Source organism: Amblyraja radiata, chromosome 23, assembly GCF_010909765.2.
Source record: "Amblyraja radiata isolate CabotCenter1 chromosome 23, sAmbRad1.1.pri, whole genome shotgun sequence".
NCBI classification, from domain to species: Eukaryota; Metazoa; Chordata; class Chondrichthyes; order Rajiformes; family Rajidae; genus Amblyraja; species Amblyraja radiata.
In genome coordinates, this window is record NC_045978.1 from 33,792,265 (window position 1) to 33,817,963 (window position 25,699).

Genomic DNA, 25,699 nt, shown 5'->3' on the forward strand with positions numbered 1-25,699 from the left:
GTAAAATGACCTGTATAACTGAAGTCCTTGGAACAAGATGGAAAATGGTAACCGAAATGGAACAAATGGTAATGGTTGATTATTGTTTCTTGAGCTAACCAGACAAAGGCATCTAATATTATTCCCCAATGACTGTCATGTTAACAAAGTAAAATCAGGGACAGGTTATTAGGCACCTCAAGCCTGCTTCACCACTGTAAAAAATCACGGCTGATTGATTTTAATCTCAACTTCACATTGTCAACCTTTGTGGCAATGTTTCCATGTGCACATTGTGCACCTACCTCCACCTTGAAGACATCTAAAGACTGCTACTGTTGACTTCCAGGGAGGGTGTTCGAAAAACTGACAACTCCCAGGAAAAATTTCGCCTCCTTCATCTTAAAATTGGTGATCCATTATTTATTTTTAAAATTCTGGTTTCTCCCACAGGCAGGAACATCCTAACCACCTCCATCCACCCTGTCAAAACCCCTCAGGGTCTTGTGTTTGAGTCAAATTCCCTCTAAAGCACAAGTGTGGCCAGCGCAACATTTTCTTAAAATACAACTTGTCCATGCCAAGTATTAGTCTGAAGAAGGATCCAGACCCAAATTGTCACCTAGCCATTTTCCCCAGTGATGATGCTTGACCTACTGAGTTACTCCAGCAATTTGTGTCCATCTCATGCCAAGTAAACCTTCTCTAAACTGCCTTCAACACATTAATACCCATAAATAAGGCAACCAATGATGAAACACAAAAAAGGTAAACAGATAGACACAAAATGCTGGAGTAACTCAGCGGGACAGGCAGCATCTCTGGAGAGAAGGGGTGGGTGACGTTCTGGGTCGAGACCCTTCTTCGGACTGAGAGACAGGGGAGAGGGAGACTAGAGATATGTGGAAGGGTATGGTGTAAAAATGGCAGAACAGAGCAGACGATGATCAAGGAAATGTAGAATGGATCATTGTTAGCTGAGTGGAAAGCGACAATGAGGCGGCCCAGGACAGAAAGGTCAGTGTGGGAATGGGAGGGGGAGTCAAAGTGTTTAGCAACTGGGAGATCACGTATGCCTAGGTGGACTGAGGTATTTAGTGAAACGATCGCCAAACCTGCGCTTGGTCTCGCCGATATATAGGAATCCACACCTAAAACAGCAGATACAGTAGATAAGTGCAACTCTGCCTCATCTGAAAGGACTGTCAAGGTCTTTGGACAGAATTAAGGGAAGAGGTATACAATGCCCTCCATAATGTTTGGGACAAAGACCAATCATTTCTTTATTTGCCTCTGTACTCCACAATTTGAGATTTGTAATAGAAAAAAAATCACATGTGGTTAAAGTGTACATTGTCAGATTTTATTAAAAGCCATTTGTATACACTTTGGTTTCACCATGTAGAAATTACAGCTGCGTTTATACATAGTCCCCTCATTTCAGGGTTCCATAATGTTTGGCACACATGGCGTCACAGGTGTTGGTAATTGCTCAGGTGTGTTTAATTGCCTCCTTATGCAGTTATAAGAGAGCTCTCAGCACCTAGTCTTTCCTCCAGTCTTTCCATCACGTTTGGAAACTTTTATTGCTGTTTATCAATATGAGGACCAACGTTGTGCCAATGAAGCCATTATGAGACTGAGAAACAAGAATAAAACTGTTGGAGACATCAGCCAAACCTTAGGCTTACCAAAGTGAACTGTTTGGAACATTGTTAAGAAGAGCACTGATGAGCTTACTAATCACAAAGGGACTGACAGGTCAAGGAAGACCTCCACAGCTGATGAAAGAATAATTCTCTCTATAATAAAGAAAAATCTCCAAACACCTGTCCGGCAGATCAGAAACACTCTCCAGGAGTCAGGTGTGGGTTTGTCAATGACCACTGCCTGCAGAAGTGTACAGACACATCCTATGTGCTCAAATTCAAACAAATGTCTCAAAACTCATTGGCTGGCGGTTCATTCTACAGCAAATTGTGGAGTACAGATGCAAATAAATAAATGATTGGTCTTTGTCCCAAACAATATGGAGGGCACTGTATATCGTGAAAAGTAGCACAGAGAGAGAGCGAGAGAGCATAGGCTCCTGAAAGTGGTAACAAAGGCGGTAGGATAGTGAATGCAGCATTTGACATGCTCGACTTCACAAGCCAAGGTCCCAGCTGGGTTATCATGTTGCGGCTGCACAAAACATTTGTTAAACTGCACTTGGAATATTGTGTAAAGTTCTGGTTGCCACAGGAAGGATGTGGTAGCATTAGAAAGAGTTCAGAAAGAATAAGCAGGATGTGACCTGGAATGGCTTCAAGGAGAGATCGGATAGGCTGGTTTTATTTGCACAGGTAGGCAAGGCAGCTATGGATTGACCTAATTTAACTTTATAAAATTATGAAGGACATACATAGTAGGGGTAGATAGTCAGTCTTTTTTCAAGGGCGGGGGGTGTCTAACCCTAGAGGGCTTAGGTTTAAGGTGGACGGGGCGAAATTTAAAAGAGATCAGCTTTTCCAGAGGGTGCAGGGTATGTGGAATGAGCTGCATATCTACGATTCCATAAATCGCAAGCAGATTGTAAAAAATAATGTTGGAAATAAGACTCGTTTGTACAGTAACAAACTCTGTACATCCCAGAGTTTTATACGCATAAAATGTTTTACATTTAACTATTATAATATAGCAAATGGCAATCTGCTTGTGCAGCCAAGGTCCATCAGTTAATAAAGAACAGATCATTTGTTATGATAATTTTTTTTGGAGGTATAATTTATTGGAACGTGACTGTTTTAATTTTAGAAAATGTATTAGTTGACTTGAGATTGAGGTGTGAAATCATCTAAATTCTATTACTTGGTGCTAGATCTTAAAATAGAGGCTAATCAACCATTCAATGGAGATATGCAATTCTTCGCAAGTTTTTCCCATTTTGACATTTTTGATTTTCAGGAATCTTTTGTTCTATGTTCTTAATAAAGTCCATCGACTGCCTTCTTGGGTCTCATTGATTATCCCTTGCCCCGAGACCATGTCCTGGCTGGTCGAAATTCAGCAGCCAGAAAAATAAGTTCTTGCTGAGCTATCCCTGCATTGTTTGTCTTAAATTAGATCACTTGGTCTTTTAAACCATTGACTAAATTTTATTCACTCTCTTCAATAGACAGCATCCTCATTCCCAGAATAAAAATGAATGAATTGTCACACACAACTCTAAAGACAGCTATAAAGATATGCTTCAACAAAGTTAGACACGACTGCTGATAACTCTCCTCTATGCAATTCAAGCAAACTCTTAAACTAAACCCATTTAAATTTAAGAATATTTAATCTTGGAGATGCAACGAGCAATTGTACAAATATATTTTGTCTATTAACTGCTCTAGCTTGAACATTAAAAAAAAAAATTTCAATTGTGATTACTAAAATGAACAGACTCATTTTTCACCACAGTACAAAAATTGTTCTCTATGTTTATTAGGTTGCATATATAAACAGGCTACAAGGCTATGCAATTTTCTTCAGAAAAAGTACAACTCCACAAACATTCATGGCTATAGAGCTAGTATACATTTTGTATTAAAATGTATACCAAAGAGTGCTGGATAAATGCATTACACAACTCCCCAGTGATATTGAAATAGTATGACACAAAAACAGTTAATAACTATTTGTACCAAAGTTAGAAGGAGACCAAAATAACTAAGTTTGTTGCATTTCAATTTACAAAGTACAATAACTTATTGAAATGCAAAGGGTCTTGACCCGAAACTTTGCCCATTCCTCTTCTCCTGAGATGCTGCCTCACCGGCTGAGTTATTCCAGCATTTTGTGTCTACCCATAACTTATGAAGGATCTACATAAGTCACCAGTATTGACATTTTGTACAAAAAAAATCTTGTTTCTCCCCCCCCCCCCCCCCCCTCCCCCCACCGACAGGAATCACTATATTTTTTGTCTGCACAGCAGAATGGCTAAAACATGTTCCCAAAATTCACATTTCCTTATCCATCTCCCTGGTTGAATCTTTAGATCATAGAAAGGTGTGACCACAACAAAAAACCAAACTATCACTAATGACAATATTTTTTAAATCATTCTCGAAATATTTATGTAAGAATCTCAGTTGTTTAAATTATTCTTTGATTCTTAGACCCGTGAACATTACTGATTAAACAACATCAGATCTCAATTTGAACAAAATAACAACAAACAAATAATTACAATGTAGGCAAAGTATTCCTTTGTAGACACAAAATGCTGGAGTAACTCAGCGGGTGAGGCAGCATCTCTGGAGAGAAGGAATGGGAGACGTTTCGGGTCGAAACCCTTCTTCAGACTGATGTCAGGGGAGGGGGCGGGACAAAGATAGAAAAGTATTCCTTTAACGGATATTATTCTACACATATTGCATGGTTAATATTCAAGACGTATTTCTGATGTAACATTCTTAGGTTGGTGGCTGAAAGCACCGTTCCCTAAGCACAGATGTTGTAAAGCTTCCGTTCTTAAAAAGATAAATACATCGATTGCCCAACCGGTTCGCTTAGTTTGCTCTTTAAAGGCGCAGAGTGGCAGATATCCGCTCTACATGTTTAGTTATGTCATTGTTTCATCTTTACATTTCCAGTTTTTGTCATTGTTTCAGATTTCTTGCATATTTGGCTCATTTGCAAAAGTTAACAACGTGATAAAACAATCAGCCGCATAGTCATCATTGCTGGCAATTGCCAATAAACGTAAAACTCGACAACTACTCGACAACGAGCGAGAAGGGTCTCGACCCGAAACGTCATCTTTTTCTTTCCTCCAGAGACGCTGCCCGACTCGCTGAGTTACTCCAGTTTTGTGTGTGTGTGTGTGTGTGTGTGCGTGTCTCTCTTCGGAACAAACCATGACCGAGTTCAATCCTCCTAGAAAACAACGTGTAAACCTGGCGACACTTACCCCGAGCAGGCAAACTTTCAGCTCCCTCAAAGCCATGGTGGAGCTTGGATTCTTCAGCAGCCCACACACATCCCGCAAATCAGAACACGAACACGAACAGAACTGGCATCAATGGTTTCCTTTAAAACGAAAGGAGGAGAGTAATTCGATCCCAGGGGGACAAGAGAGGGGCCGCAGCTGGGCGAGAGGCGGCGAAGTGAGTGGATGTGGAGCCGCTCTAGACCGCGACCAACTCTCCCCTCAGCAGCAGGGCCGCCGCCGCCATCTTGCCAACGCCGTCACGTGACCCGGTCAGTTGACCCAGCAAACTCTTCCACAATGTTTTAATTCCACCAAGTGCCATTAGAAAGGTTTCTATACGGACCTACGTGTAAAATTACCGCCGCCTGTTAAAAAATAATAATTCCAGCTTCGATAAAACCCCTGGGGAAACCGTTGAGTACGTCATCACCGGACTATATTTGAAAATAATTCTACCGGGCTTTAATTTTATTTCTGGCCACTTACTCCATTGGCGGCTGCGACTAGTCGCTCGGCGGCACGGGGCATATTTATTTATTCGGTGGTTTAATTGCGGAAGTGATTGGCCATCTCTCCCCTCCCCCACCTCCGTCCAAGATGGCGGGTATGTGAGTTCTCTCTCAGCTAGCGGCTCTTTCATACTCTTTATCCGCGGGTTTTAAACCACCTTTCTGAATTTACAAGTTGTTCTCTTCATAGGTCTTTCTTTGTATTACGAGGACTCCCAGGACGAGCTGGAGGAATGTGAGTATTGGATGATTATGGCCGGTGGCGGGTGGTTATGCTCGGGCCCCGCTCTCAGTGACACCCCCCCCCTTGGGTGGGTAGGCAGGGGGTTGCGGGGTTCGGCGTTTGACAGTTGTCTCCACCCCTTCTATGCCCTGCGGTGTGGATACCGCTACTCAGGACGCTGAGCTGTCAGTGTTATGGTGTCACCCCTAAATCCTGAACCCTCGCAAAACCTTCTGGTTTTCTCCCGATTAGGGACGGGAGGTGAGACAGGGGAGGTGTGCTGTCGGCTCTCTTGTTCTGTTATGTCGCCTCTTTCTTGTCCTCTTGTTCTGTCCATTAAATGGTGTTATCATTGCCTGCGGTGTAAATAGATGGCACCGCAATAACCTCATCGCCAATTATCACCCAGTCTATCCGCCCACACCAACGCTTCCCAGAATAGTTCCTGTGGAGAAGCATAATTTCCTATTCTGTGAAGGCTAAGGCGTATTTATCGCAATAGGTGCAATTTCTAGCTACTCAAATGAGAAGGGTTCTTGACGTCTGAGTTGTTGCTTTTTTGAGCATCCTTCTATCTTTAAACACCTCCACACTGCCCATGGATGATTTCAAATCGCATGAGGGAATGCACTTTCCGATAAATTGGTCCGATTAGGGCATTTCCAATGTTTCTATTCATGTTGAATGTAAGTTGATTGCCAAACCAAATATTTAGGGGAGATGCAGGAAAAATGGTATTCGCATTTCTTTATTAAGGGTTAATATTCTATCGTAATTCCAGTGATAATATGAGCTGCAACAATGACATTTATCTTAATTTTAATATTAATTCTTGGGGCTTGAGCCATAATAGATATGTAGATATTTAGTGTGTTATGAGTTGGACCCTTATTTGAATCGGACAGTAAAAAAAAGAATGTTCAGAGTTTATATTAATTTTTATAAGCTTTGCCTATGTTAAACTTATATCGTAACTATAACTGTGTGGAAAAATGACACAAAACAAGATGATATCTGACGCATAAAAAAAAAAACCTGCAGGAACTCAGTGGATCGAGCAGCATCTGGGGAGGCAGAGAGGTAGATGGTCGATGTTTCAAGCTGAGACTCTGTATCAGGATATGACACGAGTCCTGATGCAAGCCTTGACCTGAAACATTGTTTATCCCTTTTACTCCACATGTGATGCTCCTGCAGCAGAGGTATTTTTGTTCCAAATTATAACAATTGCAGTCTCTTGCATTTCCATTATATGTGATGCTTTTCCCATTCACCGTTGGCAAAATTGTAAGTATGTGTTTAAAGACACATTAAGTATAGTGCAGCAGGTTGTGATAAGCAACGATTTTCAAGTAGTAGGTAGAAGATGAAAATCTCTTCTCATGAGGAGCACCTCGGCTGCATGCAGTTTATGAAGTTCTTGCAGATTTCTGGATGTCATCACGACTGATGGGGGAATTACTTGCGATCGTTTTGTTCTTTGAGCGTATTTATATTTTTAAATTGTTGGGTTTGCTTTAATGTCATGCTGTTTAAAAACCTTTCAGGATATCCCAAGGTGCTTTAGCGGGAATGAAGTTCCTTTGAAATGTAGCCATTGTGTTAATCTGGGAAATTTGGCAGCCAATTTGGCAACACAGTGGCTTAGCTAGTGGAGCTGCTGCCTCGCAGAACCAAAGGCACAATCAGTGTCTTTGTCTGTGTGCTGTTTGCGTGTTCACCATGTGAATGTGTGGGTTTCCTTTGGGTTCTCCAGTTTCCCCCCACGTCCCAAAGATGCGCGGGGCTGATAGATTGATTGACCGCTGTATATTGTCCCTAGTGTGTGTAGGTGAACAAAGAGTTGATGAGAATATGGGGAATATAACAGGATTGATGTAGGAGAGTGTAAATGCTTGGTTGATGGTCAGCGTGGATTCAGTGGGACAAAGGGCTTAATTCCATGCTTTAAATCATATTTTGCATGTTGGTGACCCACAGATGTGTAAAGCTGCAATGTGATGATGACCTCTTTTAAAGATATCAGTTGGGATCTAAATACTGGCCAAGATACTGGCATCCTTTCACTGTACATTCCAAACAGTACCTGCTGTTAAGAGAGGAGGAATCTAGGAGATAGACACAAAATGCTGGAGTAACTCAGCGGGTGAGGCAGCATCTCTGGAGAGAAGGAATGGGCAACGTTTCGGGTCGAGACCCTTCTTCAGACTGATGTCGTGAGAGGGCGGGACAAAGATAGAATGTAGGCAGAGACAGTAAGACTAGGGGAAGAACTGGGAAGGGGATGGAGAGAGAAAGCAAGGGCTATCTAAAGTTAGAGACGTCAATGTTCATACCGCTGGAGTACAAACTGCCCAAGCAAAATATGAGGTGCTGCTCCTCCAATTTCCGGTGGTCCTCACTCTGACCATGGAGGTGGCCCAGGACAGAAAGGTCGGATACGGAATGGGAGGAGGAGTTAAAGTGCTGAGCCACCTGGAGATCAGGTTGGTTATTGCGGACCGAGCGGAGGTGTTCGGCGAAGTGATCGCCAAGCCTACGCTTGGTCTCACCGATGTAGATCAGCTGACATCTAGAGCAGCGGATGCAACAGATGAGGTTGGAGGAGGTGCAGGTGAACCTCTGTCGCACCTGGAAAACTGCTTGGTTCCTTGGATGAAGTCAAGGGGGAAAGGTAAAGCGACAAGTGTAGCATTTCTTGTGGTTGCAAGGGAAAGTGCCCGGAGAGGGGGTGGTTTGGGTGGGAAGGGATGAATGGACAAGGGAGTTATGGAGGGAGCGGTCTCTGCGGAAAGCGGACAGGGGGGGGAGATGGGAAGATGTGACAAGTGTTGGAGTCATGTTGGAGGTGGCGAAAATGACGGAGGATTATTTGTTGTACGTGACGGCTGGTAGGGTGGAAGTGGGGGGATGGGAGAGAGAGCAGTGTCACGGGGTATCGAAGAAACCCTGGTGAGTGCCTTATCTATGGTAGAAGAGGGGAACCCTTGTTCCCTGAAGAATGAGGACATCTGCAATGACCTGGTGTGGAACACCTCATCCCGGGAGCAGATGCGGTGTAGCCAGAGGACTTTCGAGTAGGGGATGGAGTTCTTACAGGTAGTCCTTCCAGATAGTCATGGGAGTCAGTGGGTTTATAGTGGATGTCGGTCAGAAGTCTATCACCTGCGATGCAGATAGTGAGGTTCAGAAATGTAGGGAAATGTTGGAAATGGTCCAGGTGTATTTGAGTGCTGGATGGAAGTTAGTGGTGAATTGGATGAAGTCAGTAAGTTGTGTGGGTGCAGGAGGTAGCACCAATGCAGTCATCGATGTAACGGAGGTAGCGTTCGGGGATGGGGCCCTGATACGTCTCGAACAAGGATTGTTCGACGTACCCTACAAAAAGGCAGGCATAGCTAAGGCCCATGCGCATGCCCATAGCTACGCCTTGTATTTGGAGGAAATGGGAGGAGTCAAATGAAAAGTTATTAAGGGTAAGGACCAGCGGAGGAGAGTATCAGAAGACGGGGATTGGTTAGTTCTCCGGTCGAGGAAGAAACAGAGGGCATTGAGACCCTCCTGGTGGGGGTTGGAGGTGTTGAGTGACTGGACGTCCATGGTGAAGAAGAGGGGATGGGGGCCCAGAGAACGGAATTCCTGGAGACGACGGAGAGCATGTGAGGTGTCTTGAACATAGGTAGGGAGCGATTTAACCAGGGGGGGATAGGATGGAGTTGCGGTATGTGGAAATAAGTTTGGTAGGGCACGAACAGGCAGATAGTGAGGGGTGTGGGAGGGGAGGTGTGTATGTTGCGTCTCTTGCGTTCTTCAGGCGGAGGCTGTCGGGCGGCCGGTGGGAGAGGGGGGAACATCCTGCACCCGGGGGTGGGGGACGGCCTCAGGGTCCTGTCGGGGGCCTGTGGTGGCAGCACTGCCGTGGCGGGGGGAGAGGGAGGGGTGTGGATGGGGGGTGGAGAGGGAGAGGTGTGTGGGCGGGGCGGGGGGGGGTTGTGGTTGCCGCGGATGCAGCTTACACTCTGCTCAACCCGCGCTCTGCTCACCCCGTACCTTCAGATTTCGGCCTCACTCAGTGGCTCCCGGTTCCACTCAGTGGCTCCCGGTTCCACTCAGTGGCTCCCGGTTCCACTCGGTGGCTCCCGGCTTGTCGTGCTGGTCGCCGCAGAAGCCACCCGCACGTGCTCACTCCGCACGCTGCTCACGTCACGCACTCTGCACTCGCTCAACACACTCCTCTCACTCCGCTCCTTCAGCTTTATTCTCCTTGCCGCCTGTGATTGACAGCAGGTGCCGGAAGGGGCGCTGTTTACGATTTTTAAACCTTCATAACTTTTGTACTATTCCACCGATCAGAACAAACCTTGTTGCACTTGCAGCACTGGGTAATGGCGAGTAAGGTGGCGAAAAATCGAAGCGCTATCAGGTACTGTTTTTGTAAAAACAACGCAAACTGGAAGAGGACAAGATGAGAGTTTTATAAGTGTATATATATATATACTAGACTAAGTGGGACCCATTTGGTCCCAGTCACACGGGAGGCCTGATCGCTGGTTTGCTGGTCGCTGGTCGTACTCCTCCACCGAGATCAGATTCTCCGCATTTCCCGTACCGCGCCGTTTCTATTCCCTCCGAAAATTGTGTCTGGTTGTAAACCTCCGCCGGTCATCCACCGCTCCGGTAAAGATGCAATGGCGCAGGAAAGGGCGGACCATCAGGAGGGTCTCAATGTTAACTCCTGTTATGTATAGTGACAGGAGAAAAGACCAATCCACGCGGCGCTGAACGACAGGAGAGGAAATCAATCTGCGCATGCGCGGTTTTTAAGATTTTTAAACCTCGCTAACTTTTACATTAGACCACCGATCAGAACGTAACTTGGTGCAATCGCAGCGCAGGAGAACGGTGAGTAAGCTGGCGAAAAATCGTAGTGCTATCGCGTAACATTTTTGCGCAAATAGAATGACCGCGCTACCGGAAGATAACAAGATCAGAGCTTTAGTTATGTATAGATATATATAAAAATATTTGTATTTATATAATCCATTTTACATCTTTCTAAGCACCCAAGTGGTTGTTCTACAATTAATTAGCAGGCGGCACGGTGACGCAGTGATAGAGTTGTGTCTTGCAGTCCCAGAGTCCCGGGTTCAATCCTGAATGGAGTGTGTACGTTCTCCCCGTGACCTGCGTGGGTTTTCTACGGAAGCTCCAGTTTCCTCACACATTCAAAAGACGTACGGGTTTGTAATTGGCTTGTTAAAATTGCAAATTGTCCCTAGCATGTAGGATAGATAGTGTTAGTGTGCGGAGATCGCTGGTGGGTGTGGACTCGATGGGCCAAAGGGCCTGTATCTTTAAACTCTTCTAAATTACCTTTTTTAGCATAACCACATCTTTGTAAGAAATGAACACAGCTTTGTCATACAGGGCTCAGTAACTGAATCACGCTTGACTTGCATGCCCAGCATACAAGCACAATGTGGTCAACCAGAGCAAGAATGCTATTGCAGTTGGGATCTGCTAATTTCATGGCTTGATCTGAATTGTAAATCCAGGCTTGTTCAGATCCACTGATAACTGTATCTTGCCTGCATATTTTGTATACTGACACCTGCAGCTAACCCTAATCAGAATCGGATTAGTTTTACATTAGGGTGCAATTAAATTCCTTGTTCACATCAAGGTCACTGAGTAAACAGTATGCATACAGTCACGACAAATACAACAATAATTACAACAGCGGGTGCAAAACGGAAGAATGGTACAAGATTGTCGTGCAAAAATTATTAAAGTACATTGACGGAAAAATGGAATGAGGTAGAGTTAAGAGTACGTGGCAACACCTTTAGGAATGGGATGTGAACAAGGTGATTGCTTCAGGTGTCCATGCAATGGGGAAGAAGCTGTTCTTTAGTCTGGGCTTTCGTGATGCCAGGGTGATAGGCATCCTTTACAATATATTCTGTCTTCCTGATGCAAAGCACCCTGAAGATGGACTGAATGGAAGGAGGCGAAGAGCCACTGTTGGACTGGGCTATGTTCACCACACTCTGCAGGTTCAGGCGGTCAAGAGAGGAGCAGTTGCCATACCAAGCTGATGTGCAGACTGTCGGAGTAGTTTCTGTAGCAGATGTTTGAGAGATTGCGCTGAATCTTTTCGGAGACTCAAGAAAAATATATTGGTGCCCTTTCTTGATCACCACATCAGCATGATGGGAACTGGTTTGGTAGCTAATGATAAGGATACCTCACAACTTGAATCTGTCAATCATTCCTAAGCAGCCCCGTTGGGAGGACAGGATTGTGTTCACTCTCTTGCTTTATTAGATCAACAGCCAATTCTATCATCTTCCTCAGGACTAAGTTATTGTTCTGCTACTGTAACACTAGGTTTTTCATCCATTTACTGTAGCAGCTGACAACAGTGGTTTCATCGGTGAACTGAAAGATCAAATTGGCATTGTACTTGGCCGCACAGTAACAAGCGTACAGCTTGAGTGTTGAGTGACAAGTGGAGGAAATGTTATGACCAATTCTGAGGTCAGCTGGTCAGTGCATGATTTCAGAACCTGTTCAGGAACTCCATCTGAACTGGACCTCTTAGAGAGTTTACCTTTGTGAAAACATATGACTTTTGCCACTAAGATGAATGGGAGAGAGCCTGTGGGGTAAGAGGGATGCATCTAGGTCAAGCTTTGATTACCTGTTCAAATTCGTGTAAAAGGCATTAAGCTTGTTCGGTAGAGATGGTTTGTTGCCACAGTTTTTCCCCGTCTATGGCATGTAGCCCGGTGGTATTCAGGCCCCGACATAGTTACTTGGCATCCACTTGATTAAACGGTGCCTCCTGCTTGATTTGGAAGACTTGCTTTGCATTCCTGAGATCACACTGCCTTCTTGTATAATGTGGGATTATTCTTAGGAGCCTTGGAACTGGACTTTAGCAGAAAGTGAATGTTCCTGTTCTTCCAAGGTTTCTGGTTTTGATAGACCTAATTCTCTTTGTTGGGACACAGCCATCAATGCATTTCTTTATGAAACGGGTGGACTAAAGTATACTCATTCAGGTTGGATGAACTGGTCTTTAACATGTTTCTGCCCACCCACTCAGGACAATCCTGAAGTGGACCCTCGGCTTCCGCTGACTATTGCGCTGTTACTCTTCTTGTTGGTGACTCGTGTTTCACTTTCTGTCAAATGGAGAATGAGAATAAATTGTGTTGTTCAGTTTGTTTGTTTCAGTGAAACAAAAAACACAGAAATTCCTGATCTCCCTTTGAAATAGCAGCCTTAGAGCAAGATCTGCAAGCTCATCTTGAGTGATTATACGTTGGGGCCGAAACCCACATAATTTCAGCCGCACATGAACCCCCCCCCCCCCCCCCCCCCCCCCACCTGCCGCACTAACTTGTTTTGTCAGTGCTCATAACTGCCGCTACCGGCAGTAAAGATTAGTTTAGTTCCCAGGGTTTAGTAAAGATCAGTAAAGATTGAGCGCCGATTTTCCGGCATCTGATGGCCCGCCTACATCTATGTAATCCGGATAAAATTATGAGAGTTGAAATTCCCTGAGCGGCCAGAGATAGTATTGCGAGTGGCAATCGCTCGCTCCAGTTGTGTCCCTCCGTCGTGAAATAATTAACTATGGTCTCAATCATCTCTCCAAACTGTTTCGGAAAGATAATACAATAAACCCTCGTTTTAACGATCCCCTTATAAAAGCAGGGCTAGAAATTAGCGGTTGCCCGGGTGCCAATGGCAACTTACAGTCCAGCTGGGCAACCTAGAAGCCATGCCATTTTGCCTAGCGTTTAATTCTGAGTGGTCTCTCTCTCTCTCTCTCCCCCCCCCCCCCCCCCCCCCCCCCCTAATGTGCAGGGAGTGGGTGAGGAAAGTGGGATAACAGAACTTGTGTGAATGGGTAGACAAAAATGCTGGAGAAACTCAGCAGGTGAGGCAGCATCTATGGAGCGAAGGAAATAGGCGACGTTTCAGGTCGAGACCCTTCTTCAGACTGATGTGAGTGTGCGGGGGGGGGGGGGGGGGGGAGGGGGCGGGAGGAAGAAAGGAAGAGGCGGAGACAGTGGGCTGAGGGAGAGCTGGGAAGCGGAGGAGAAAGTTGGGACTACCTGAAATTGGAGGTCAATGTTCATACAGCTGGGGTGTAAACTGCCCAATAGGTGACGTTTCGGGTCGAGACCCTTCTTCAGACAGATGTTGGGAGGGGTGGAGGGCGGGAAAAGGAAAGGAAGAGGCGGAGACAGTAGGCTGTGGGAGAGCTGGGAATGGGAGGGGAAGGAGGGAGAAAGCAAGGACTACCTGAAATTGGAGAAACCAATGTTCATACTGCTGGGGTGTAAACTACCCAAGTAAAATATGAGGTGCTGTTCCTCTAATTTCCGGTGGTCCTCACTCTGACCATGGAGGAGGCCCAGGACAGAAAGGTCGGATACGGAATGGGAGGGGGAGTTGAAGTGCTGAGCCACCGGGAGATCAGGTTGGTTATTGTGAACTGAGTGGAGGTGTTGTGCGAAGCGATCGCCAAGCCTACGCTTGGTCTCACCGAGGTTGATCATACGCTGAATAACCATATTTTTGTTTGGAAGTGGAAAGCGATAATAGAAATTGCATTCATTGCAACGTGTAAAAAGAGATGAGATACGGTATTGTAATTTTGCTGCATGTCATTGTGGTATATATCATGCCTTGATTGGTGAATATGTTTAGTTTGCGACTTTATTTGAAGCGGAAATAATATGTGAATGCGTCATTGACCATAATTCCGACTGGTGACTACGCACTTCGTCCGAGCACATTATCGCACAGGTCATGCAAGCCGTCTTTAATGACCACCTAAACTGTCATTTGGCAACCTAAAAAGCTGCCGAGGTTGCCTGGCTGGCAACAGGGAAAAAAAGTTAAGCGAGAGCCCTGAAAAGATGTTGGATATAGCGGACAGACTTGCCGACCCATCCTCTCCGCGTACCATCTCGTTTAACGCATTGGTTCTGATGCCACACCCGACTCGCACGGTGCACCAGCGAGCCTTTTCACCTTTTCACCCCTCCGAAAAGACACAGTGTTGGAGTAATTATGTGGATCAGGATCTCTGGAGAACATGGCTAGTGACCCTCAGACTGATTCAGTTGGCTGGGTCACTTTGTGTTTCAGTGTGCCCCCTCCGTCACTGTGGGATTGCCTCCTTCTCACCTGCTGTCGCTTCCAAGGTGGAGTACGTCGGTGACTCCAGGGGAGAAGGAGGAGGATGCGGCAGTGGTGAGGGGAGCCGTGGTTTCTGACCTTCGGGTCTCTCCCTCCTCCCCCAACACTGCCACCTCCTCTCCCCCGCCCACTCCTGTGAATGAGGGGGTGCACAGAAACACACAGTGCTGCAGTAACTCAGCCAATTGAATCAGTCTGAGGAAGGGTACCGATGCCGCCTATCCATGTTCTCCAGAGATCCCGACCCGCTGAATTACTCCCGCACTCTGTGTCCTTTCGGTGGGTGAAGAAGGGCCTGCTGGTGCAGGTTGTGAGTCGGGAGTGACGGCTGGGGAGACTGTGCGAGTCCTGGATGGATCGGCAGATCATTCCATTCACATTCAGTTTCCATTTTATGTTGGTTTTATTGAAGTTTCTGGCACTCTATGGTAGTTTCGAGACGCGCACCATTAGCGGGTCAGGGGTTCACTGTCGTTTCATTATCACGTGACGTCTGTTCATCCAGAAAAAAGGGATAATCCTGAAAGGCTGTGGAACTGGGGGGCCGGAAAATCAGTGTTCAATCTGTAATTTCAGGATTTCCTCTGAAATGATGATAACTAACAGGAGTCTTTCAGTGGTGGGGAGCTAATGACTCAGCACTGGTGCTAATTGGTAATAAGGAGAAGCGATCACAAAAGGTCGTGGCTACTCTTTTGAGAGACTTTGACGAAAATGTCCTCACTCTCTCCAATACCATCTTTATTTTCAGAGATGGACAAAAGTCTTTTTATAATATTTAAGCACCACCTCATATTAAAACTCAAATTTGACCATTGCATATCATGGAGGTGTCTTAACGAATACTTGGAGTTTAAACTGCTTTCGTACAATTTCAGATGTTTGCTCCAAAGCTGTGCAGATGCCTCATGACTGCTGTACGATGGTATAGATGAACACATCATTAGTGATTTTTACCTTGCTGTTTGTTGCTGATAACTCGTAGAAGAATGCTTGACCAAATGATATGCTAGTCGCTACCACCACACTGTAGAATGAATTTATTTTTTTGACGACGAGTTAACACATGTGATATCAGTTGGCAAATCTAGTCATCTGCCTGCAAGAGGTGCTATCCCTTCCACATGTGTTTATTTGTTGAGCTGCTTAAACAAAATGACAGCCTGGTGTCTCAAAGTTCATGCTTCACGGGGTTGTGCAACAATAGAACTTTTGCCCTCTTCCAACATTCTCCAGCTTTTTAGATTCATCAATATAATTGAGCTCCAATCCACTATTCTATTCTAGTCCAGAAGTAACCTTTTCTACAAATCTTTGGATACACTGGAAGGTTTGGACATGCTTGAGGCAGGAAACATGTTCCCGATGTTGGGGGAGTCCAGAACCAGGGGCCACAGTTTAAGTATAAGGGGTAAGCCATTTAGAGGAAGCACTTTCTCTCAGAGAGTTGTGAGTGTGTGGAATTCTCTGCCTCAGAGGGCGGTGGAGGCAGGTTCTCTGTATGCTTTCAAGAGAGAGCTGCATAGGGCTCTTAAAGATAGTGGAGTCAGGGGATATGGGGAGAAGGTAGAAATGGGGTACTGATTGGGGATGATCAGCCATGATCACATTGAATGGCAGTGCTGGCTCGAAGGGCCGAATGGCCTACTCTTGCACCTATTGTCTATTTCCTACATCTTCAATGATCTGGTGATCACTGACGTGTGCTGTGCTAGAGAGGGTTTGGCATGGGGCCGTGGAGCAGGTTATAGAAAGTGGGAATTCAAGAGGGAAATGAATGAAAACGGGTGAATGTAGAGAGGTGAGGAGCAGAACGAGAGATATTGAGGGAGGGGGAGACTGAAGCATTTATATCAACCAAAATTATACAGTGGAGCTTGGCTTGCGAGAGCAGCAGCAGTCGGGTCTGCAGTGCCAGGCCTTGCTCTGAGGCACAGCGGGGAAAGGTGAAAGCAGATAGAGTGATAGGAGACTCTTAGTTAGGGGGCAGACAGGAGATCCTGTGACCACAAGGGAGACCCTAGGATGATGTGTTGCCTCTCTGGTGCCAGGATACGGGATGTCTACGAGTGGCTGCAGGGCATTCTACAGGGGAGGATAACCAGCTGGAAATCATTGTGCACGTTAGCACAAATGACATGGAGTCTGAAAAGGGATGAGGCTCTGCAGGGAGAATACAGGGAGTTAGGTACTAAGAGGGTAGTATGCAAGCTAGACCTATATCCCTATGATCTCATCACCAGGGATCCCATGCATCTTAATCTTCTGGATCAGCCTACCATGAAGGATATTATCAAATGCCTTACTCAGATCCATGTAATCAATGTCCACTGCCCGACCATCGTCGATCATCTCCTCAAAAACCTCAATCAAATTAGCATAGAAACATAGAAAATAGGTGCAGGAGTAGGCCATTCGGCCCTTCGAGCCTGCACCGCCATTCAATATGATCATGGCTGATCATCCAACTCAGTATCCTGTACCTGTTTTCTCTCCATAACCCCTGATCCCTTTAGCCACAAGGGCCAAATCTAACTCCCTCTTAAATATAGCCAATGAACTGGCCTCAACTACCTTCTGTGGCAGAGAATTCCAGAGACTCACCACTCTCTGTGTGAGTTCATAAGACATGACCTGCCATAGACAAAATGATGAGAGGCAGAGGTAGGGTCAGAATGTTTTTTCCCAGGATGGCAATATCAAACACTATCACAATCGCAATAATACTTTATTAGCCAAGTATGTTTTGCAATATTCGAGGAATTTCATTTGCCAAGTGAGTCATACAAATAAAAAGCAACGGAACACACAAAATACATTTTAACATAAGTATCCACCACAGTGATTCCTCCACATTCCTCACCGTGATGGAAGGCGAAAAAAAAAAAGTTCAAATCTCTTCCATTCTTTGCTCTCCCGCGGTCGGGGGCCTTAAGCCCTCCGTTGACGGGACTATCTTGACTCCCGTAGTCGGTGGCATTTTGGCCCTCTGCATCGGAGAGATCAGCTCCTGCATCGGGGGGGATGTCAGCTCCCCCGTGCTGGGCGATCGAACCCTGCGTCAGGGCTGGTCGAGCCTCTGCGCCGTTGGAGCTCCCAACTAGCCTCTCCCGAGACGGCAGGGCTCTTGATGTAAAGTCCGCAGGGATTTTAGTAAAGGGATCGACTCCGATATTAAGTCCCCGCCCCGCGGTGGGGCTCAAAGTCAATCAGAGGAGGCCTCCAGCTCCATCGATGGTAGACCGCAGAGCGACCGGAGATGCGACCCGGAAAACAATCGCATCTCCGGCAAGGTCAGAAACTGAAAAAATATTTCCCCTGAATCCCTCCCCCTCACCCCACATAAAACAAACCGGAGAACATGGAGTATGAACAGAAACAACAATTCAAAGTCTGCCTAATCATCAGTCGGATTCTTTTTTAACCTCTACCTCAGTTGACCCAGTTTGAGGGCAAGTGGGTGAAGCAATAGACGCTGGACTTGTCCTGTGAGTGGAAAGGGGAAAAAGGCCACTGATAATAAAAGAGAGCTACATTGTCAGCAACACATTTTGGATGAGATGCTCAACCACAGTATGATTGGAGCAATGCAGTAGATTGGCGTTTCAGTGTCAGTCTGCAACTTCTGTTGCAACTTTTGCATATGTGTGTGTTGTGTGCAGATTGGCTAATGCTTTTGCATAAGTATTTGCTGCACTTCAAAGAATAATGAAGCCATCAAGGCTCTGGGACGGGCTCAGGATCTGAAAAGTGGTTCAATTATGTTTTTTGTTTTCTCTAGTCTTAAACCTTTGCCGAGTACCTAATTAATACAATGGGTACGACGGACTAAGCATTCAATAATTACAGCACGTGCTAACCTTGCTGGTGGTAGAACTGCACAGTGGAACCAGATTTGGCCATTGGTTCTTGCTGGTCCGCTGTGAGGTCAAAGACAGATATGGAGAGCGCAGATTAATGAGGTATTGCTGTATGTGAGCTAACGAGGAGGAAATTGTGAATTGGGAAAGGACTTTACTGGGGTCAAGTTTCAAAAAATATTTACAGAATAAGGTCCAGACCATAGATAATCTTTGCTTTTGACATTCTGTATTGCAAACAAATTAATTAATTTTATATACTTCCCCCCCCCTTACCCCCCTTTCCTATTATTTTTGAACTTTCTCTGAGGGCTTCCACCCATTTTTGTACTGCATGTTGTATTTTTAAAGTACACTTTAAACTCTGCAGTGTTGGAGATACCATCCCGACTACAGCTTTTGTTGACTGGATAATACCATTTGTTGATACCATCCTGACTGCAAATTGTGGTTGATGCCCTGTATTGCATGAATCTTTCTTGCATTGGACATCAGGTGTTGGCACTGTTTGCTAAACCTTTAAACAGGTCATCCATGTTAATGCTGGAAAATGTTTTTTTGTTCTTGGCTTGCAGTTGGGTTTGAAGAATACAGCTCGGACAGTGAAGGAATAAGGATAACATCATTCTTGGATTTGCCAAATCAAGACGAACTGACTCCTCTTTCCAGATTGGAGAAGTATGCTGCCAGTGCCAATGTGTTTAACAGGTAAAGTCATCTTGCTGCAGTGGCCTGGACTGTTTTGTAGAGTTCAATAAACTGGCCATCCATCAATGTCATACACGCCAGTCCTACAGGGTGCTGCTTGTTCAACAGACCTATGCTGTTTGAATAAGTGTGGCCTGGAGATTTGGTTGGTTCAGCACTATTTCCTCTGGATAGCTAAATCTTAAACTTTAGTTGTAGACTCAATGTGTGCAGTAATGTGAGTTTAAGCAAGAGATGTTGCCCAATGTTAGAACAAAAATAGTTATTTTCTATATAATTCGGCCCACCGGATCCGTTCCGACCAGCAATCCTCGCACATTAGCACTATCCTACACACACTGTGGACAATTTTTTTTACACATATGCCCAGCCAATTAACCTACAAACCCGTATGTCTTTGGAGTGTGGGAGGAAACCGAAGATCTCGGAGAAAACCTACGCGGTTACGGGGAGAACGTACAAACCCCCCGTAGTCGGCATCGAACCCGGGTCTCTGGTGCTGCAAGCGCTGTAAGGCAGCAACTCTGCCTGTGCTGCCCTTTATTGTTAATTGTGGTTTCAATTCACCCTGTTGACTTACAAAAATCTTATACTGATCATAAATCAGAAGGAAGCCATTCAGCCCATTGGGTCCATGCTCCATTGTGTTGGGCCCTATTGCCCCTTTCAATGTTTCTCAGACTCCCCTGCAACCTAGTCTCACAAATTCCTCTTTGATCCTTTATTTCAATTAACCCACAGTAAAGGATATTTTATAGTTACCTCACATATATTTTGAGGAAGATGTAGCACTTGGAGGAAACCTATGTGGTTATGGATTGAACATATGTGCTCTAGTCAGACAAAACCTGTGATCAGGCCAACCTAGGTCTCTGGACCTACAAGGCATCTGTTATGCTGCCATACTACCTTAAAATACTGCTATTTTTGAATGGTCCAATGGATGACTTATGCACTGTAGGATTTCAATTTCAAACTAATGAGATAAACGATTATTCTTAACTCGCTACTTGCACTAGTTCTATGCCGTTCAGATCTCTGTGTTCCTCCCAACTCCAGCCTTGCACACAGACTCAGTTCCACTACCGGGCTCTGTATTATTAATTAACAGATAACTTGATTACCTACTTTTACTACTGAACTTGCACTCAACAGTTTGTTTCCCCCTGGTATGTATTCTCTCTTGCATTCTCCAAAAGTGGTTAACCAGCTCTCTGACATTGTCATGTCATGACATTGGCATGTCATTCAGTTACAACATAACTACTACACTGAAACAAAGAGAATAGAACTGGCTAGTTCAATTATATTGATCTTGACGAAAATTTGGACAAATTTGCATTCCCTGGGTACCATTTGTGGCCCTGGCAGGACAGGTTTGGCAGAAACAATTTTCAGTTTAGAAAAATGAGAGGAAGTAATCTTCAGAGCTTTCAATAGTAATTGCATGATTTCTCAGCTCCAACATGGACAAGGCATTATCTTTGAATTCACTCATCTTTACCATGAAGGCCCAGTCCTCTTCACCTCCATCCCCACCAGGAAGGTATCAAGGCTCTCTGTTTCTTCCTTTATGTAACTTCTACGAACCCCTTCACCCCCCCTCCTCCCCCCCCCCTCCCTCCCCCCCCCCTCCTCCCCCCCCCTCCACCCCCCCCCCCCCCCCTCCTCCCCCTCCCCCCCCTCCTCCCCTCCCCCCTTCTGAATATTTTTAAACAAATGTTTAATTTTTAATGCAATATGTCACTTTGTAAAGATTAGACTGAAATACTTTTTGAAAATAATCACTTCCTAAATAACAAACTTTTTTTGGATCATTTTCGTCCCGAACAGGCAGATTGTTGCTCGAGGGCTCTTGGATGTTTTGCGAGCTTTTAGCGATGACGAAAAAGATTTCATGGCTGTCATGGAGACTATTGTTCGACTCTCCGAAGATACAGGTATGTAATCGTTTTGGCTTGTATGATGAGCCAGTAGTTTGTAAATAAAAATGGAAACAGCTGGAAAATCAAGATATCAGATAGCAGACCATTTGTCAAAACCGGGAAAGAGACAAAAAACGCACTTTTAAGTTGCAAACAAAATTGGGGAAACGGTGACAAGGACCTAGGGGTTGCCTGTGATAGGATGATGCCAGTATAATTGGGTTAATGGAGGCAGCTAGACAGTGACTGTGCTTCTTTGTGTTATTGAATTGAATTGAATACATTTTATTAGCCAAGTATGTATACATACAAGGAATTTGCCTTGGTACAGTAGATAATTAAAAATAAAACATTATAATTCACACATGTGAAGAATGAGATAAAATACCAGAGCAATAGGAGGCTACAGACTGTTGGCTGTTGAGTAGACAGCATTGCTGTCGAACATGCCCAGGCTGCACTAATGGAGAGAGAACAACTGACTCAAAATCACAGATGATGACTTGCAGCAGAAATGGCCCGTCCTCGTACAGACAGAGAAAATAAGCGACCTAAATTTGGGGAATTTGATATTGAGTATGGATGTCTGTAATGTTTCAGATAGAAGATACTGTGTTATTCTTCAAACTTGCATTGGCCCTTGTGACATGCAGGAGGTCACAAACATACAGAGAGTAGGGGTGTGTTGGAGATTTAAAGTGGCAGATAACCGGAAGCAGGATGTTGATTCCGTGGACTTCACCTTCTACAAAGCAATCACCCAGTTAATGTTTGGTTCTCTAATGTGATCTCTTTTGCGAACACTGAACATGGTGAAGTAGTTTTGAAGAGGTACATGTGAATTGCTGCTTTATGTGTGTGCGTGTGTGGGCGCGCGCGTGTGGAGACGTGCGTGTGTGTGTGTAGACTGTGTGTGTGTGTGTAGTCTGTGTGTGTAGACGTGTGTGCTTCTGTACATACGACAAGCTGCTGACCTGAAGGAATGGGAGGAAAACGTCAAGTCATCGAGTACAACGTTGCAGCTGTGCTGTCCTATGCCAAGAGTTGTGAAGCTGGAGAAAAGAGAAGGAAAATTTTAAACAAATTTGTTTTCCCCTCCCTCCAAAACATTTTATTTCAGAGATTCCACCATATATTTAACAAATTAGTTAAATGCTGGAGGAGATATTGATTTGTAACTCTCTTGTGCTTTTAAGGTGATATGTTGTAACAGCCACTGTGGAGTATTATCCATTCTTTATGTACTTTCTCACATACAGAGCCCACTGTACGTGCTGAGTTGATGGAACAAGTGCCACACCTAGCTATGTTCCTTCAAGAGAACCGACCATCTTTCCCGACGGCTTTTTCTAAGTATCTTGTGCCTGTGGTTGTAAGATACCTCACTGACCCCAATAATCAAGTAAGAAGTGCAGCTACTTGACCTAACATTTTAAAGATAAAATATTTGCATCAAAGAAACTGAAATGCATTGTTTCCTGCCGATAATCTGTGATACAAATGAACCTTGAACCAATATATTTAAATAAAGGGAATGGACTGAATGTTGGTGTTGATGGTACAAATGTGCCTAAACGTTGAATGGGGAAGCTTAACTGAATGAGATGAGTGTTATTTTGTTCAAGAAATGTACTTTAAGCATAAGGAAAAGGAATAATAGGAACCTATACAGCCACCTCGAGCCACCTGAGTAGAAGCTGTTCTTGCTGCCTGGTTCGAGTTGTCGAGTCATATTATTACCTTTCTTTCTATGTGCTGATTAAATATCTCAATTGTTCTGAGTTGGGCACGGTCCTAATAACTTATTCTGCTTCTAAATGCAAACATTGTTACTTATGGGAGTTAATATGCCATTGCTTGAATAATGTGACCTTTGATGCTGCTAATTGGAAATTGGTATTGTAAATGATAAGAGCAGCAGTTTGCACCTTTTCGCGTAGATGGCCAGTCATAGAATTACCGTGGCAGATACTGTAAAGGGAAGCAATCCCCCAGGGCTGAGTATCTTGAACAATAAACTACAAATCTGAAATGGAGCAGCAGACACCACTTTATCTAGCAGTGCAACTATGGGGTTGGAAGAGCTAGTGATTGGGAGTGGAATATCTGGCAAGCTGCAGAGATGATGTAAGACAGTAGTCATCGGCTTGGTTAGTTATTCATTTGTTACATGGTTACTCTTCAGCTACAAAACAAAAGACATGGGTTTTAAAGTTGGGTTTGGTTTGTAGTATTATATATACTTTAACCTTTTTTAAAATGTAAACCAACCGGTATGTGGTGTCACAGTCATTGCAGGCTGTTGGTTCAATTTAACTCATTGGCTGTCTTCTGAAATCCACAAAATGGTTTTCTAATTTGCATCATAATGTGATATTTCTGGACTTTTCAATAAAATTTAAGTCAATAGAGCTGACTATAATTAATAATCATACTGCAACTTGTGTTTACCCACGGGCATTTTAATATGGAAATCTGAAAATTGTTCTCCAAGGTATCCTGCCCTTACAGAAACTGCAAAGTATGAGCCTATCACCAAGTTACATAGAACAGTACAACGCAGGAACTGGCCCTTAAGGGCCGGTCCCACTTGGGCGTTATTTGCGCGTCATTTAAGCGTCACGCCACACGACGCGCGCATGGCATGCATTACGCGCACATGGCGCATGGTGAGACGTGGTGGCGTAGGCAGTGACACGTGGTAGCGCACAGCGCCCCGGGATTTTGGGATTCTCAAAATCCTCGCCGCCACCTGCGTGATGCGAAAATGACGCCCAACTGGGACAGGCCCTGCAGGCTCACAGTTTCCATGCCGAACATGATGTCAAGTTAAACTAATCTCCTCTGACTACACATGATCCATATCCTTCCATTCCCTGCATATCCATGTGCCTGTCCAAAAGCTTCTTGAATGCAGCTATTGTATCTGCCTCCACCACCACCTCAAGCAACATGTCCCAGGCACGCACCACTCTCTGGGCAAACAAAACAAATTGCTTCACATCTTCTTTAAACTTTACCCCTCTCACCTTTAAGCTATGTCCTATAGTCTTTGATTTCTACCTTGGGTTGGGGGGTGGGGGGGAAGAGAGAGGAGTAATTTTACACACTTGTATCAGATCACCCCACAACTTACAACGTTCCAGAGAAAAGAATCCAAGTTTGTCCAACTCCATCTTCTAATACCTTCCAATAGAAATAAACAGTGAGGAGTGCCGTTTAGAAAGAAACTGCAGATGCTGGTTTAAATCGAAGGTAGACACAAAATGCTGGAGTAACTCAGCGGGACAGGCAGTATCTCTGGAGAGAAGGAAGGGGTGACGTTTCGGGTCAAGACCCTTCTTCAGACTCTGTGAGGAGTGCTGTTGTGCACTAGATTTCAATTATTGAAGGATATTGCAGATACTGAAATTACATGAATCTATATAGTGTCATAGAGGCATATAGCATGAAACAGGCCCTTTGGCCAAACTTGTTCATGCTAACCAATACGAGCCATCTTTGGCCCATATCCCTCTAAACCTTGATAAAAGTTGTAGGCTACAGAAAAATATCAGTGGATTAGATAAGAGGACGCAAAAGTAGTAAATGAATTGGATTGAAAGACCTGTCAAATAAGAAGGGTCCCAATCTGAAATGTTCCTCGCCCATTTCCTCCAGAGTGTGGCTGGCCCACTGAGCTACTCCAGCCATCAACTATGTTTCATACGGTCAAGTAAGATATCTTAGGGTCAATAAATGAGGCAAGAGCCTCCATCCCGCCCACGACAACAGCTCGATCATGCCGATGCCTCCTACTTCCTTAGAAGGCTTAGGAAGTTTACACTGTCCCCAACAACCCTCAGCAACTGCTACAGATGTGTCGTACAAAACAACAACCTATCCAGTTGCTTCACCACCTGGTTTGGGAACAGCCCCAACCAAGAGCGCAAGACATTGAAGAGAGTGGTGGACGTAGCCCAGACCTTTGCACAAAGCAGCTTCCCTTCCATTGATTCCACCAACACTTCACGTTGTCTTAAGGCTACCAGCATTATCAAGGACCCAATCACCCACCCAATCAATCCCTCTTCTCCCCTCCCAGCAGACAAGAGGTAGTTGAATTTGAAAATGCATACCACCAGATTCAGGAACCATTTCTTCCCAGCTGTTATGGTACTGAACACTGTACTGAACAGTCCTCTCATCAGCTGGAGTGTAGTCCTGACCCATCTACCTCATTGGAGACCTTTTGAACTATCTTTAATCGGACTTCAATGTTATGTCGTGTGCTAGATGTTGTACCCATTATCCTTTAACTGTGCGCTGTG

At 44.8% G+C, this 25,699-nt stretch overlaps 2 protein-coding genes across 2 annotated transcripts in view; one reads left to right on the forward strand and one right to left on the reverse strand.

The window, feature by feature from the left end:
- Window positions 1–5,195, reverse strand: part of rab22a (RAB22A, member RAS oncogene family) — a 41,698-nt gene extending 36,503 nt beyond the window's left edge. The window contains exon 1 of the mRNA XM_033042011.1: window positions 4,922–5,195. Coding sequence (XP_032897902.1) covers window positions 4,922–4,957 — 36 coding nt within the window. The 5' untranslated portion in view covers window positions 4,958–5,195. The remainder of the gene's footprint in view (window positions 1–4,921) is intronic.
- A 184-nt stretch (window positions 5,196–5,379) lies between these two features.
- The window catches only part of LOC116986459 (serine/threonine-protein phosphatase 4 regulatory subunit 1-like), a 59,489-nt gene continuing 39,169 nt past the window's right edge, over window positions 5,380–25,699 (forward strand). Inside the window, exons 1-5 of the mRNA XM_033042012.1 lie at window positions 5,380–5,546; window positions 5,642–5,686; window positions 19,332–19,464; window positions 21,298–21,404; window positions 22,649–22,791. Of these exons, the coding sequence (XP_032897903.1) occupies window positions 5,540–5,546; window positions 5,642–5,686; window positions 19,332–19,464; window positions 21,298–21,404; window positions 22,649–22,791 (435 nt within the window). The 5' untranslated portion in view covers window positions 5,380–5,539. The remainder of the gene's footprint in view (window positions 5,547–5,641; window positions 5,687–19,331; window positions 19,465–21,297; window positions 21,405–22,648; window positions 22,792–25,699) is intronic.